Genomic DNA, 13,644 nt, shown 5'->3' on the forward strand with positions numbered 1-13,644 from the left:
CGTTCCTGAGCGCCGCACTCTATTTGTGCTTTGCACAATGGGCTAAGCGATGGTATCCATCCTGCGCCGAGTGACTGGAAGACATGATCGGCGACTCTGCCTTTGGGAATTTCTCGCACCCGCTCAGGGACTCTTACACTCCCCCTTCGTAAAGATTCGATGTATCTCTTGCATACTAACATACTATGCAGGTCCCAATCTTACCGTCCCCAGTATGTTGGTGTCGACCTCAACCACCTCATCTTCCATGGTCGACACCAACACTGGGGTACCTGGTACCAGCTCCCCTTCGAAGCGCAAGTCGGGCGGTCATAACCCCAAGATCCATGGCAGCTTCGATCCAAATACCGACTACGCCAAGAAGGGGAGCTGGACCAGGATGAGTTGTCGTAGCGGGTGAGGCGCGTAAGTGTCTTTACCTTCGTTCAACATGTGTCACGCTGACCACGTTTAGTATAACACATACGACTGCATATACCTGCGGATAGACCTCAAATCTGGCTATGTCGTATGTTGCTCGTAGTGTCTCCATCCGCTATGACAGCGTGTCTGTTGCCGCTGGGGGCAAGGACATCCTCCTGCAAGCCGGACGTTCGGTCGGCTACGTAAACATGTCCGGCTTGCTCGCGCACAAGACAAGGATTTCCTTTTGCCCTCGGCGGTAAACGCATCTTCCAACAAATGGGCGTGGAGTACGTTTGCTACACACCGCTCTCATGATAGCATAGTACTTGCTAACTCGCTGGACAGTCACACCAGTGACCCACGCCGACAAGTCGCATGGACGGCCGTGCCTCGATGGCTGCCCTCAATAAGGTCTTTTGGTCCCATGACTCCGCTAACATGGGCGGCCTCGATGCGGCCGTTCATGTGCAAGATGTCGTTGTGATTGGCAGAAGCAGGGTGTATGCCTCTTCTCGAATCTCCTTGAACTCTTTCGCCGACTAACTCAGCACCAGCACTCGAGCTTCTCGACAGTCTTGGGGTGGGGGCGCAGTTGACCGCTTTACAAACTTCTACACCGAACACATCGCCTCTACCCCATGAACTTCGAGTTCGCATTTGTGACACGGCCTTGTCGCGGGACCTCCGTGCCCAGCTACCTCGCGAAGCCTGCGTCAAGACCGTTGTTCTACCTCCGTACCTTCGATCTCCGCACAGAATACCAGAGGTGGCAGGCACACCACCTAGAGTCCCTTCCGTTTGGGTTCAGATAAACTTGTGCGTCGAATGCTACAACAACTGCTTCGCGAAGCTCGCAGCAAGGTTGTCGTTCTCCATCTAATAAAAAAATGCTTTAGCTGAATCTTCACATCACGAGCAGCCCTCCTATCGATGACTCGCCATCCCGCCACTCTATACCAAGAGCGCGTGCGATGGCGAGTCGTCACAGAAGAAAAGAGAGCAATGGCTCGTACAAGACTGCGGGCTTCACAAGCACCCAACCAGGTCCTGCTCGATACAAAGTCGTGCGAAGAGGTAAGCCTATCGTCTCCAAAACTGGACTCCGTTGCTCACCCAACAATAGCTGCATCGTGAGTCTGTCCTCGTAGCTGCCCTCACCATGCGGCTTTCGATCCGACCAAGAAGCAGTTGTACGAGTGACTAAGCAGACTTCTCCTGGGTTTGATTTACTGGAGATCACCCTCATATCTGCGACGCGGTCCGGAGTGTCGTCCAGGTCGATACTCTTACTTTATACTCTGTCTATTAGAGTCTGCACCAGGAGCAACCACTATCAGCGCAACCTAGATGCGGCTGGCAACCGCCCGAGGGAGCCGCGACGGAAGCCACCCCTGCATACCGTGCTCAGCCCTCGTATAACATGCAGTAATCTTGGGCCCATAGCCAACAGATGGCGCCTCAGCAGATGTACCGCAGCTATTACCCCAAGCCAGCACGTCGGAAGCAGTATCGGCATCGCCACGGCACTTGACGATGGCATCGAGCACGTTGATCTAATCGAAAACCCGTAAGTTGTATCGTCTTTATCTGTCATGGATCGTATTGACCGCTTCCAGTTCGCGTACTTCTTTTGAAGTATTCAGGACGCCCCAGATTACTTGGTGGGGGCGACTGGATAGGGCGAGGTCGGGCTCTATCCACCAACGACGCTGGATACTTTGCGCAGAATTATTCTTTCAAAACGCTTTAGAGTGCGAATCTCTGTCGCCGCGACCACCGAGGCCGAGGGACCTCAAGAGAGCTAACCGTCTGCGACCTGATGTTGAGTATTGTCGTAGCGTCCAAGCAGAGAACGGGCTACTACGAGCGGAAGTCAACACTCGGCATCGGGTCGCAATGCTCAAGAAGAGAACGATTGGCTACGAGCGGATCTGAGGGGTTTTGGGACTCTCTGCCCCGAGAGCAGGTCTACTGGGTCGGGTTCGAAACGACCTTGTTCATCATGTGGATGATCTCTGACCAGAAAGTTGGGTGTCCTTGCACGAGCCAACGGATCCCTAAACCGATGAGCCGCATCACGTTGACTGCTTCGAGAGAGCCCGAATCTTGTAAGCCGAAGACGATCAAGCGCCTTGCCTAGGCCTATGAGATGTCCGCACTACTCAAGAAGGAGGGTGTTGACGCTAGTGAGCCAGGGCCCTTCAAGACGAAGAGCTATGTCGCATAGCAATTTTCAATACGTTTTGAAAGGTCGAAAATTGCCGGGGAGTTCTCAAGTTTGGCAACTGATGGATTGCGGAAACTAGTACGAGATGCCGGAGACCCTAGAGCGGCGGATGTTGCAGGTTTGTAAGCAGCTGCTGGATATAGACAAGGCGGATGGTTGTGTGCAACGTCTTATGCTTGAGTCATACTTCGAACGTGCAACGGAAAGTTCAATATTAATGTAATCGTCTCTCATTCAGCCTGCGGGCCTCATGCACTGCGGTCGTGAACGTTTGCATGCCGCGACGCTCGCAGCGGTATGTACCCTTTCTTCATCATCCAGTGTTTGCTGATGTCTGCATACTCTAGAACATACCAAAACATACTTCTCATCGATGGAGATGCCAGATCCGTCGTAATGATGGGAAGCGATGGTTCGCTGTTACGACGACGTTCGGGTGGCTGGGTGGGTGATGCCGATCCACATTCGCTTCCACGCGTCATCTTTCCCGGACTTCAGACGGCTCGTCTTCGCTCCTTCTTCACATCTTCGTCGGGAAGCCGGCTGACCCCATCATTTCTTGTCCTGGAATATCCGTCCATCATCATCTGTTTTGCGGACCATGAGAAGAGCTGGAAGAATGTTGTCGTGGCATGCAGCGTGTAAGCTGTGCGCGAACGTCCTCGGAAACCCGACATAAAAACGTCAGACGCTGCAGAAGACCACCCGCGAAATACATACCGCTGCGCAGCTGTTTGTTATTGAACAGAAGCTACTCGTATATGCCCCTGCCACAAGGGATGCGCTCTGAAGCTGCTCGTCGTCCCAAATGCCATGTCGGTTACGCGGTCGTTGGTCCTCATGCAGGAGACTCTTAGCACAGCTGGCCGGACATTCTATTACTGGCGATGCTTGGGAGCAATGCTTCCATTCTTCCATATGAGCATATGGGAGATAAGACGCGCTATCGTACTCTCATCTTTCTACCCCGTCGTATGGGGGTTTCTTGTTCTTATCGTGTGTCGCTGAGTGTCTCATGAGCTGAAGGCTGCCGGTCGTAAGGGTCGTGGTGTGCGCCATCCAAGTAAGGTCATCGCGATCTGCTAGCCGTATTATTGGAGTGATATATGCCAACAAGGCGAAGTAGATGAACCACTCTGATGTCTCCATGACTTGCCGCTAGAGTCCGACGCTTCCGTAATAGCCGCCACTGCTATTTTGTCACGCTGTCTTCATCCAAGGGATACTTCGGCAGCTTGGTCTCCGACGAGCCCGTTGTTGCCCTCGCATTCATCATGGATCTCATCAGACCCTGGCCCTGGGTATGCGATAGAGGCGCATCTGTGATATCGGTCGATGCGGAAACTCTGCGTGGTATTGTGCAAGGGCGTGCGCAGGGAGGGTAATGCACCGAACGATCACGTAAGGCAAGCGCCGTTTGTTCTGAATTACTGTATTGTCTGTCAGCCGCTCAGGAATCTCGTATATGCATCTCAGATCTGCTGTTCTGGGTTGACGCCCTAGGGCAGGAGAAGTCTTGGAGCTCGGTCTCAATGCTGCGGAGGTGCCACGCCATCACCAGGACGAGCGTCCCGACCACGGGGGTATCGTATCGCTACTGATGGCCAGCCTTGGAGCAGCCTGTCTATCCAAACTCGGTGGTAGGCTGCATGGTAGCTGGTTGTGCTTTCGAGTGTCTGCGCCTTGGAGTGAGTTAGCTCTGCGTCCAGAAAGAGAGGCCATTCGCCACGCTTTGATGGAGAGACACCGCAAATCTGCTTGATGTCACCAACACGATGCTATGGGCGACGTATTTCCGACATCATCTCTCGTGCTTCCATGGAGTTGAAGGACTAGTGGTCCGGATTCGTAGTGTGATTAAGCGCAGGTATCTCGACAAGGCACGCCGTTCCGAAATATCACGTTGTCAAATTCGGTTGTTGATCTGATGGGGTAGGCAATCGCAGGATTCCGAAGAGCATCTTGTCAATCAGGAAAAAAAGTGTTCTGATGTCGTGGTGGTCGTCAGTGGTGAGACTCGGGCGACCGACAGTGGAGTGGGACGAAGCACACCACCTAGCCCCACCGCGCACTTGATGGACCATGAGATGACGCCTTCATCATCAAGCAGCTAAATGGGTCCTCCATATGAGAGAGCCAGATCTCAGCATCCACCCAAGCACAATTAGGCGCTGCGCCTTGTATACCCAAGAGGCTCGTCGTCGCAAGAGCCATGCAAATTCTATGAGCACGTAAAGGAAGACTTCTACGATGCTTGAACTGCCTCCAAGGCGCTGGCGTGTTTGTGCCTTGGTGTTGATATACTACCAACACGCATGAAATCGTACTCATGTATAGAGTTCGCCTTGCGTTTTTCAAATTGTCTCATACAACATCGAGCATGAACAACAAGCAAAAGTGCTTCAGTGCACGAGTGTGATTGTTTCGCGAATCCTCAACGGTTATATGCTGCTCATGGTGTCTATCTACCTCTACATGGGCTCAGGATATCTTCCTAGCTGCTCTTTAGACGACTTCTCCCTCCTGTCGTTATTGTTTCCGCCCATCCTCGTCTCTGCCTGCCAACTCCGTCTGCTTGGCACAGCGACAATGTATCCTCCTGGCTTACCCCTTGGCCCTCAGTTCTTCGTGTTCGCACCCATAGTGGCCCCCCGGTCTTGGTTTTGGTCGGTACAGGAAGTATCTCGGAGTAACCAGTGTCGGAAGCTGTCAAGCCCGGTACTCCAGGCGCTTGGAGTTAGCTTGGACTGGTGTTGGGAAAGGATATTTCAAGGAGAACCGTTCAGTAGACGTACTCAGAATGGTACCCCAAGAATACCAACATGCTTTGGTGGTCTCTGAACACACCCTGCTCACTCGCATAGCCCTCGAGGTCGAGAGTCGGCGGCAGAACCCCGGCACAAGTTGGCCACCCAGATCGTCACCACAAGGCCTCACGAAGTCGATTGCAATGCTGTACACACTGGAGAAGTTTTTGAATACATAAGCCGGGTACTATGAGATCACTGAGCAGTATTATCATCTCTCTGGGTTTCATTAGGAGGTGATTGTCGAGTACAGGTCACCGTCGCTCACGTCTTGGCATGGATTTTGAGGGGCGCTGGGGCCACAGGCAGCTGTCTGTTTGAACAGGCAACTTTTGAATCCGCCATCCACTCTTTGATAACCACACACTCTCTGCCCCCGACAGTAAACTTTGGTTTATTGTTGAATCACCATCACTTTCCTCTGCTTAGCAGGAACCACCACCACCACAACAACAACAACAAGACCGGCACCACAATCGACATCACCATCTCTAGCCATGAACCGGCCTTTCTCCAACGTCCACCTGGACAAGCCTGGCGACCCGTCGCCTTCGCCTTCGCCCAATCCCCCTCCTCCACCGGGTCCTCCTCTGCTGCCGCCACCACCACCTGGCCCTGGTCCCCCTCCGCCGCCTCCTCCGCCAGTCTTCACGGGGTGGCAGCTACACGGGCTAGCTGGGAATGCTCTGGTGCGGTGGCTGAACAGCCTCCCCGACGCCATCTACCAGTTCTGGCTGGACGAGTACGGGCGCTGAGGACGACGACAACGACGACAACGATGAGGATGAGGACGACAGCACGATTAGCTTTGTGCCTTCTTCCGGGAGTTCTGATATAGTGGTCTCCTGGGTCACGCTTCGGTTTCGGTTTGGGTGGGGTTGGGGTTGGATCGGGGACTTCGAGTCTACTTCTGGGCGCTTCGGCGCATAGATACCAGAATTGATGTCTTCTCGGCCGCCCGCGCTCTTGCGCTCGTGCCTTCCTTCCCATGTCGTATTCTTCAGCGATCTCTTGCCATGTTTGTAAACTTATGCTGTGACTTGATGTAATCTACGTGAGACCATACGACCGTCGTGATGTTTTGATGTAGAAACTTTGATTACATCCAGGCTTATGTGTGCCACGAAGGCTCACGGTTGCTATGGAAACGGGAGAATGAGAGCTGTTCGACGATATCCAGCTAATTGCCTTCACATTTAGCCATCATTCTTCAACTGCCACTTGTCGATGCGGGTTCGGTCTTGATCTTCTCAACCTCATCTATACCATACAGCCTTTCTTCTTCTCGATTGATTGACTTCGGTCTGAATTCATCGAACATGTCGCAAGCACCTCCAGAATTAAGCAAGCGAACGTTGAAGATAGTTGTGCGATTTGGTTGCCATCCGGATGTTGGATAGGTGTCGACCTTAAGTAGACGAAGTCCCCTTTTGGACTTGCCTTTATAGAATACCCTGACTTTGAAGGCCTAGCATCGATACTAGCATATACCCTTATCAACCTCGCAAGACAGTGCACCACCTACCGGTGTTATTCCATAGTCACTCAACGGTCGAGCATCTGCAATCAATTTAGCCAGAACTTTTGCAAATGAGATTGGATCTTACCATTCAGTTTCCACCCACGGTGATAAAGCTTCGTTTCGCTAGAAGGTACCTCTTCGAATTGGAGGTTGTACTTATCTTTGAGATCCTTGACAGTGATAGTCGGCAGAATTGAGAAAGTTTGTTGGTTGTCGGGATCATCATCGAACATTTGTAGTTGCATGTATCTATTATCCATGTAGGGTGTTATTTCAAACCGTATGTTCGTAAAGCTTCGCTTTGTGGCATAGAGCTGGAAACGAGGGCAGCGAAACTGTATCGGTGGCGTCGTAGGATCGGGCTTGTGTCCGTTCACAAATTCTTGTTCTGGCACAACGAAGTAGTCCTGATTGTCTTGGTCTTGGGTAGTTTGACCGGTTATAACGTTCACCTCGTCTACGTAGATACGGATCAGGTACGGTCGAGATGAACAAAAGAACATGCACATCGCCTCGACTTCTGTAGTCAATTAGATATCGGAATACTGAGCGAGTGTACTAGTAAACACTTACGGAGCATGTGCATATAAGGTCCCCTATGCTCCGGTGTGTGCAGCTGCTGCCCACGACTATCTCGCACTAGAAAATGTAAAGGTAACGGGCCCTTGCCACGAAGCCATTCGACCATGTTGAGATTTGAGTTGATAGGTGTTCGAAGAAAATTAATGTACAAGTGCCCATCGTCTACCGCAATGCAGCGATCCCAACGTCGCTCACATAAAAGCTGCGCCATAATCGTGATCAATGAGAGGAAGAGAATATGAGATGTCAGAAAAAGTAGACTAGTACATCTAAGACAGTTTGCTAGCGATGAAGAAGAATCAACAAGATAATAACGTTGTTTGTAGCAAACATCCGGCCCTTTGAGACCAGAAGAGTGACTGCTGGAGCGCACCTGAAACCAACAGAAACTGACCTTCCTGATCTAAGAACTTTTAAGATATTTTATATAGTCTTCTGAGCTGGTATATAAGTTGCTACTGCCAATTCGATGCGGTATCTTCATAGAACACCATATGCATCGTACATCGCTCAAGCACCGCCCTCTCTTTTAGCATATTCGTCCTCCATCCTTTCGGCATACTGCCTATCTTTCGCCTTCGCGTCTTCCTCCTCAGTCACATCCTGTATCCGCTTCGCATCTGCATGTCCAGGGTCCTCCAACTGTCTACCAGTAGCATCCGTCTCAAATCGCTCGACACGCGGCTCTTCGCCGGATGTTTGGTGTGTGCGCTGAACGCGAGTACCACTGGGGTCTGTGAAGATTTGCTCAGATTTTGAGGTTGTTTGGCCGTTGATGGTTGTGCTGGACGAGTGTGTGGAAAATGACTGGAAGGTTGAGTTGGACATTGCGGCGGGTGTTAGGATGATTCGCGATTTAGGCTGTAAGATTGCGTATATTCCTCGGCTATAGGTAGTATAAGTTGGTGACGATGGTTAGAAGTCTGAGATTCGAGGGTTTGGGTTGTTAAAGTCCACCATGGCGCGCGTTACGCGTTGTGATCTCATAGGATGACGTCATGGGTCCAGCGACATTATGTTCCGAACAAATCACGTAGGGCGCCAAACCATCTTGACGATCTCACAGATGTGACATCTACCTCTCAAGAATCTATTCGACGGTCACCAGTATCTTTGGAATTATCTTTATACCGGTGTATGTGACAGGTGAGGTTGCCGTCGATTGGACGTCGAATTTCCCATCAGGGGAAGAGAAACGAAGCAAAGGGTTACTGAAGCTGGGTAGGATATGCCGATGAATGTTGTTAAGATCTAAGCTACAGTGGCTTCTGCAATATCTGATACATCTCTTCTGCACATTTTGCAGGGTGTTCGTTACCATCGCGTGTTTTATTTAGACGTCTTTCACCTTCCCGACCCGGCCTTTGTTATCCTCGAATGGTCCCAATACTTTTCACACTTTCCGAAAGCAATGTCCAGCCCGCGATCAAATCCCAAGTGCTCTATACATAAGCCAGCTTGTGTTCTATGAACCATATTGCCCACATGTGAACGCGATAGACTTCCTAGGTGGCGCGAGGGCAGACGACATACCCTGTATGTCATTTTGGTTCCTAGTTTTTACCGAGCTTATAAACACAGCAGTCGCAATGTCATCGATATTGAGGGTCTTGAACGCTGGCACTATGCTCGAAATAGTTCAGAAGCTTGGTGGGGGAACCATCGTTGATCACCGACTAGCCGCGCCGCATCCCTGCCGCTCTGCCACGCTACGCCCCTGACAGCGGCGAGGAGCGGATCGCCAGGCACCTGGCTTCGGTCATTCTATCACCAGCCCGCCCACCATGCTGCTGTCCGGTGTCTCGCTACTCGCAGGCCTTCTTTCCTCGGCCTACGCTGCAGATATTCCAAGGGTACTTGATTGCAGCACCGATGAGAGCTGGAAAGTGCCCAAAGAGTGTGAGGCGCCCATCGCACCAGTTGCAGCAGTAGTACCCGGATTGTCCTACATCGCGAAGATAGAATGCAAGGACTGCCCTTATCAGGACAAGAATGACGAGGTTGTAAATGGTGACCATGTACTTGTATGTATAATCATCAAGTTTAAGCTCTGTATGTGCCTAAAGCGATGCTAACCAGCGCGCACTATAGCTTCTTAACGTAACCCTCACCCACGATAACCGCACAGTCCTCCTCAACAATCGTCCGCTATACCCCTTACCAACTATACCCACGCCTCCTACCTTCGACGTCACAAAGTACCGCTCCAACCTCTCCCACGCAGAACTGTACTCGGGCTTGACATCTCGAGACCCATATTGCCTGGGTGGAGGCTCAGGAGAATGGTGTCGCACGGTACCTCTGGCTTCTTCCGGGCGTATGAAGTTCGACTACCTATACATTACGAACCCGACCGATAGTCATGGAGACGATGACATGGGTGCACAATATTGGGACGTTGCGCTGGATGTGATTGAGAAGTCGCGATACCCTGGCGACGACTACCCGCTTTGGAAGTTCGACAATCCGGAGCAGAAGATGCTGTGGATGCTTATCAAGGGGACCCCATTGAAGAGAGGCGACAATGGAGGACCAGCCAAGGTCGCCGATCCTTTCGGGCAGTCTACCACTGATGACCAGATCTACGAATACCAGATCGTCGATATGCGCTTAGTAGCCCGAGCCTACACCTTCCCAGCCAAGAAACCCTTGACCATCTGGGGCAGGATAGGACATTTTCTCGGCAACGATGTCTGGGATCTAGAGCGCGGTCGCTTTCTCTACCGCGAAGAAGAATGGGGTTACTACGGCAAGCAAGGAACCCTTCGCGACATGTTTGGCGAGTTCGTCCACTGGAGAGAATGGGGCTTGTTCTGGATTATTTTCAGTAGCGTCGTAGGCGGTTTGCTCACCCTATTTCTCTTCTGGAAGTTGCTCTGGTGGATCGTCGCGCAGCGCGAGCTCATGAAGTGGGACGGCATGGATGATGTCTGGGAGAACATGAGGAGGGAGAGAGTAGCTGAAGAGGAGGACGCTTTGCTGAATGCACATGGCGCGTACAGAGACGATCCGGAGGAGGGTAGTTCGACCAGACCTCCAGGGTATACTGATGCGTTGAAGCCACTACCGAGCAAACCGCTACCTGAGAAGCCTCTACCAGAGGTTCCACTGATCGATGCTTGAGGGTCCGATATATGGTTGGCACTGTTCTGATCCTTACCAGCGGATATTTCATCGTCATATCATCTTCATACCATCTGCCATGTTCGTCATTTCACTCGTCTCTTCCATCTCATCTGCTCCAATGTCATCAACGAAGACCGGATCAGGTGAACCACTAATGACCTGTCTCACAGCATCACTCAAGGATCTCTCATGAATCCTTGCTTTACACATCTCTGAAACTCCTTCATTAACAATCATTAGTCATACATCAAGTCTTGCAGTATTACGCCCTGTTCGCACCTCGTACGAAATGCTTATCCCCGCCAAACTCCGTATACACTCCGCTATGCCAAGGAGCATCTTACCATACATTCACGACGCATCAAGGAACCGCCAGGATGATCAAGCAACGAATATGTCAATCATCGAAGTTGGCTTCAGGAATTTAGTGTTTGTGGCACGAGTCATGTGCAAGGCCGTTATCCGCCGAAGACACGCCTTGCCAGCGAAAATTGCGGGGACCAAAAGCGGAGCGATGGGTAGCGACCGTTGACGATAATAAGGAAACTGCTCCCATCTATAGCACTTGTGAGCTACTAGTTACCTCAACAGAACATCATCATGGTCAAAATCGCTGTAGCAGGCGGAACCGGAAGTATGCTTCCCTCCTCAGTCCATTCATACCCACCCCACCTTGATACCAACGGCATATGACATTCAATCTTAGCGATACGCCAAGTGCTTCCATACTCCGTTGACATATCTCACAGACGTCGCAACGAACCTCCTCAAAGCGACAATTGCCTCTGGCAACCACGACATAACCATCTTCACACGCTCTGCCCCAACCAAACCCCATCCATCGCCCAAAGTCACCTACAAGCAAGTCGACTACACTGATGTCGACGGCCTAACCAACGCTCTCCGTGGTTTCCATACTCTCCTATCTTTCTTCATCGTCCATCTCGACGTAGACAACGTAGCCCAGAAGAACCTAATCCACGCATCCATCGCAGCAGGCATCTCGCGCTTCGCACCCAGCGAATGGGGAATCGCAAACTATGCCGGTGTTCCAAGTTACGACAACAAAGACTTCATCCGAAAGTACCTCGAAGACCTTGACGCCAAGGGTGAACTGGGATCCATGCAATACTGTCTCTTCCAACCCTCCATCTTCATGGACTACTTCGCGCATCCATATCCGCTCGAACGCGATCTCATTACCTGGCCCTTCTTCCTCGATTTCGAGAACAGACGCGCCATGATTCTGGATGACGGGAACCAGCCCATCGTCATCACTGCTGTTCAAGACGACAGTCAGATACTCGCTCGTGCCCTCGATGACACACGTCCATGGCCGAAGATCGGTGGTGTCAGAGGCTGCCGCACTTCCATCAACGAGCTGCTCGCTCTTGGCAAAAAGATCAGAGGTGGAGACTGGAAAGTTGAATACGTCAAGAGTGAGGATCTAGGAAAGGGGGAGTTGAAGGCGAGTTGGTTGCCGCTGATTAGTCATCCTACGGTGACAAAGGATGTGCAAGAGGCGTTCAGCAAGCAGTTTGTTATCATGTTCTTCGAAGCGATCAAGAGGGGTGCTTGGGATGTTAGTGATGAGTTTAATCAGCGGTTCCCAGAGTACAAGTTTATGAGTGCGGAAGAGTATTTGACGAAAGCTTGGGGGGGGAAGCCTTAAATTCGTCTCGTTGGATACATGGTGGAGTATATGAAGACGGAGATAGATAGTAGTGATAAACACTTCCGAGTATGAATATCTACAAGAAAAAGAAGAAAAGTATATACAATGCACTTTCGCATCCCTCAGCCTTGAGATCAGTCCTACACAAAGTAGCTCTTGATTTTGGGCAAGATACCCGTCCAGGCGACACCACTAGTAGGCTCCATGTTGTAAATATAATCACCCCACCACGGGCCAGCAGCCCACCAGATACCTCCAAGCCAAACATCGCTGTTTGCACCCATATACTTCAATCCGTCTTGCAGCGCAGAGATACACTGAGCATTGTTGCCTCCTGCAAATTCGCCGATGACACCTTGCTTCTTATTATCCTTGAGCCATTTCGTCGCAGCCTGGAGTCTCTCCTTGAAGATTGTAGCGCTGACACAGTTGGCGGAAGTACCAGAGCCGTCGGTATCGAGGTACTGGTGCATTTGGTACACAAGCTTGTTCTCTGGATCTTTCAAGTTCACCATACTAGCGCCGTTACCAGAACTAATCCATGTCCATGCGCCAGTCCAGCTGTTTCCCTCGGGGGTAATGTACTGTTTCTTTGCACCGGCAGCACGTACACCATCGATAGCGGCTTGGTTGAGGTTGAAGACGAGTTGCTGGTCCATGTCGTGGTACTCGTTGTTTGTGTCGAAGACGACAAGCTCGTTGTCTTTGTACTGTGCGGCGACGTTTGTCCACCATGTCTTGAAGGCGGCTGTGTCGGTGATGATGTTGCCGAGGAAGCGACCGTAGTTGTGGGGTTGAATCATGGCGTAGGAGCCTTTGGATGTGATGTGATTTACTTGCTCGGTTAGGTTGCCTAGGTAGAGGGGGTCGAATTTGCCGGTGAGAGAGTTGGGGGTTAGGCGCTCCATTACTGGGTAGTGTTAGTTTGTGTTCTTGGACAAGCCGCTTCGCAGGATATGGACGTATAAAGACTTACAAAAGTTCAGACGGAACATGTTCATTCCCTCGGCCATGAACTTGTCGATGGTGTTGAGGTCGTACCAGGTGAACTCTTTTCCGTAGACGCCTGTGAAATTCTTCTCGCCAAACTCAGCACCAGACTCGTTGATGCCGAACCACTTCATCTTGCGATTAGAGCTTTGGCGATTCTCAGCCGGAGCCGCGAAGGCGGTGCTGGCCAGAGCTGCTGCTGCCAAAAGATTGTTGAAAAGCATAGTGTAGGATGTGAAGAATACTTGTTTGGTCCTACATTCCACGTCTCGGGTGAGCATCACTCTTATACTGCAAATAATTCGATTGA

General features: G+C 51.2%; 5 protein-coding genes across 5 annotated transcripts; 2 read left to right on the top strand and 3 right to left on the bottom strand.

The window, feature by feature from the left end:
* Window positions 1-6,919: 6,919 nt before the first annotated feature.
* Window positions 6,920-7,649, bottom strand: ALTATR162_LOCUS9936 (uncharacterized protein; the record flags this gene model as incomplete). Its single annotated transcript, XM_043317572.1, has 3 exons — window positions 6,920-6,999; window positions 7,047-7,481; window positions 7,535-7,649. The coding sequence occupies 3 exons, from the start codon at window positions 7,647-7,649 to the stop codon at window positions 6,920-6,922; spliced, it is 630 nt and encodes a 209-aa protein (XP_043173507.1).
* Window positions 7,650-8,053: 404 nt separating this feature from the next.
* On the bottom strand, window positions 8,054-8,371 carry ALTATR162_LOCUS9937 (uncharacterized protein; the record flags this gene model as incomplete). The annotated part of the gene is made up of 1 exon (XM_043317573.1): window positions 8,054-8,371. One exon carries the CDS (start codon window positions 8,369-8,371, stop codon window positions 8,054-8,056), a length of 318 nt encoding a protein of 105 aa, XP_043173508.1.
* A 956-nt stretch (window positions 8,372-9,327) lies between these two features.
* ALTATR162_LOCUS9938 (uncharacterized protein) lies at window positions 9,328-10,666 on the top strand (the record flags this gene model as incomplete). The annotated part of the gene is made up of 2 exons (XM_043317574.1): window positions 9,328-9,567; window positions 9,635-10,666. The coding sequence occupies 2 exons, from the start codon at window positions 9,328-9,330 to the stop codon at window positions 10,664-10,666; spliced, it is 1,272 nt and encodes a 423-aa protein (XP_043173509.1).
* A 603-nt stretch (window positions 10,667-11,269) lies between these two features.
* ALTATR162_LOCUS9939 (uncharacterized protein) lies at window positions 11,270-12,341 on the top strand (the record flags this gene model as incomplete). Its single annotated transcript, XM_043317575.1, has 2 exons — window positions 11,270-11,303; window positions 11,419-12,341. 2 exons carry the CDS (start codon window positions 11,270-11,272, stop codon window positions 12,339-12,341), a joined length of 957 nt encoding a protein of 318 aa, XP_043173510.1.
* A 143-nt stretch (window positions 12,342-12,484) lies between these two features.
* Window positions 12,485-13,558, bottom strand: ALTATR162_LOCUS9940 (uncharacterized protein; the record flags this gene model as incomplete). The annotated part of the gene is made up of 2 exons (XM_043317576.1): window positions 12,485-13,254; window positions 13,321-13,558. 2 exons carry the CDS (start codon window positions 13,556-13,558, stop codon window positions 12,485-12,487), a joined length of 1,008 nt encoding a protein of 335 aa, XP_043173511.1.
* Between the last annotated feature and the right edge of the window lie 86 nt (window positions 13,559-13,644).

This window comes from Alternaria atra (assembly GCF_907166805.1).
Source record: "Alternaria atra isolate CS162 genome assembly, contig: 32, whole genome shotgun sequence".
In the NCBI taxonomy this organism is placed as follows: Eukaryota; Fungi; Ascomycota; class Dothideomycetes; order Pleosporales; family Pleosporaceae; genus Alternaria; species Alternaria atra.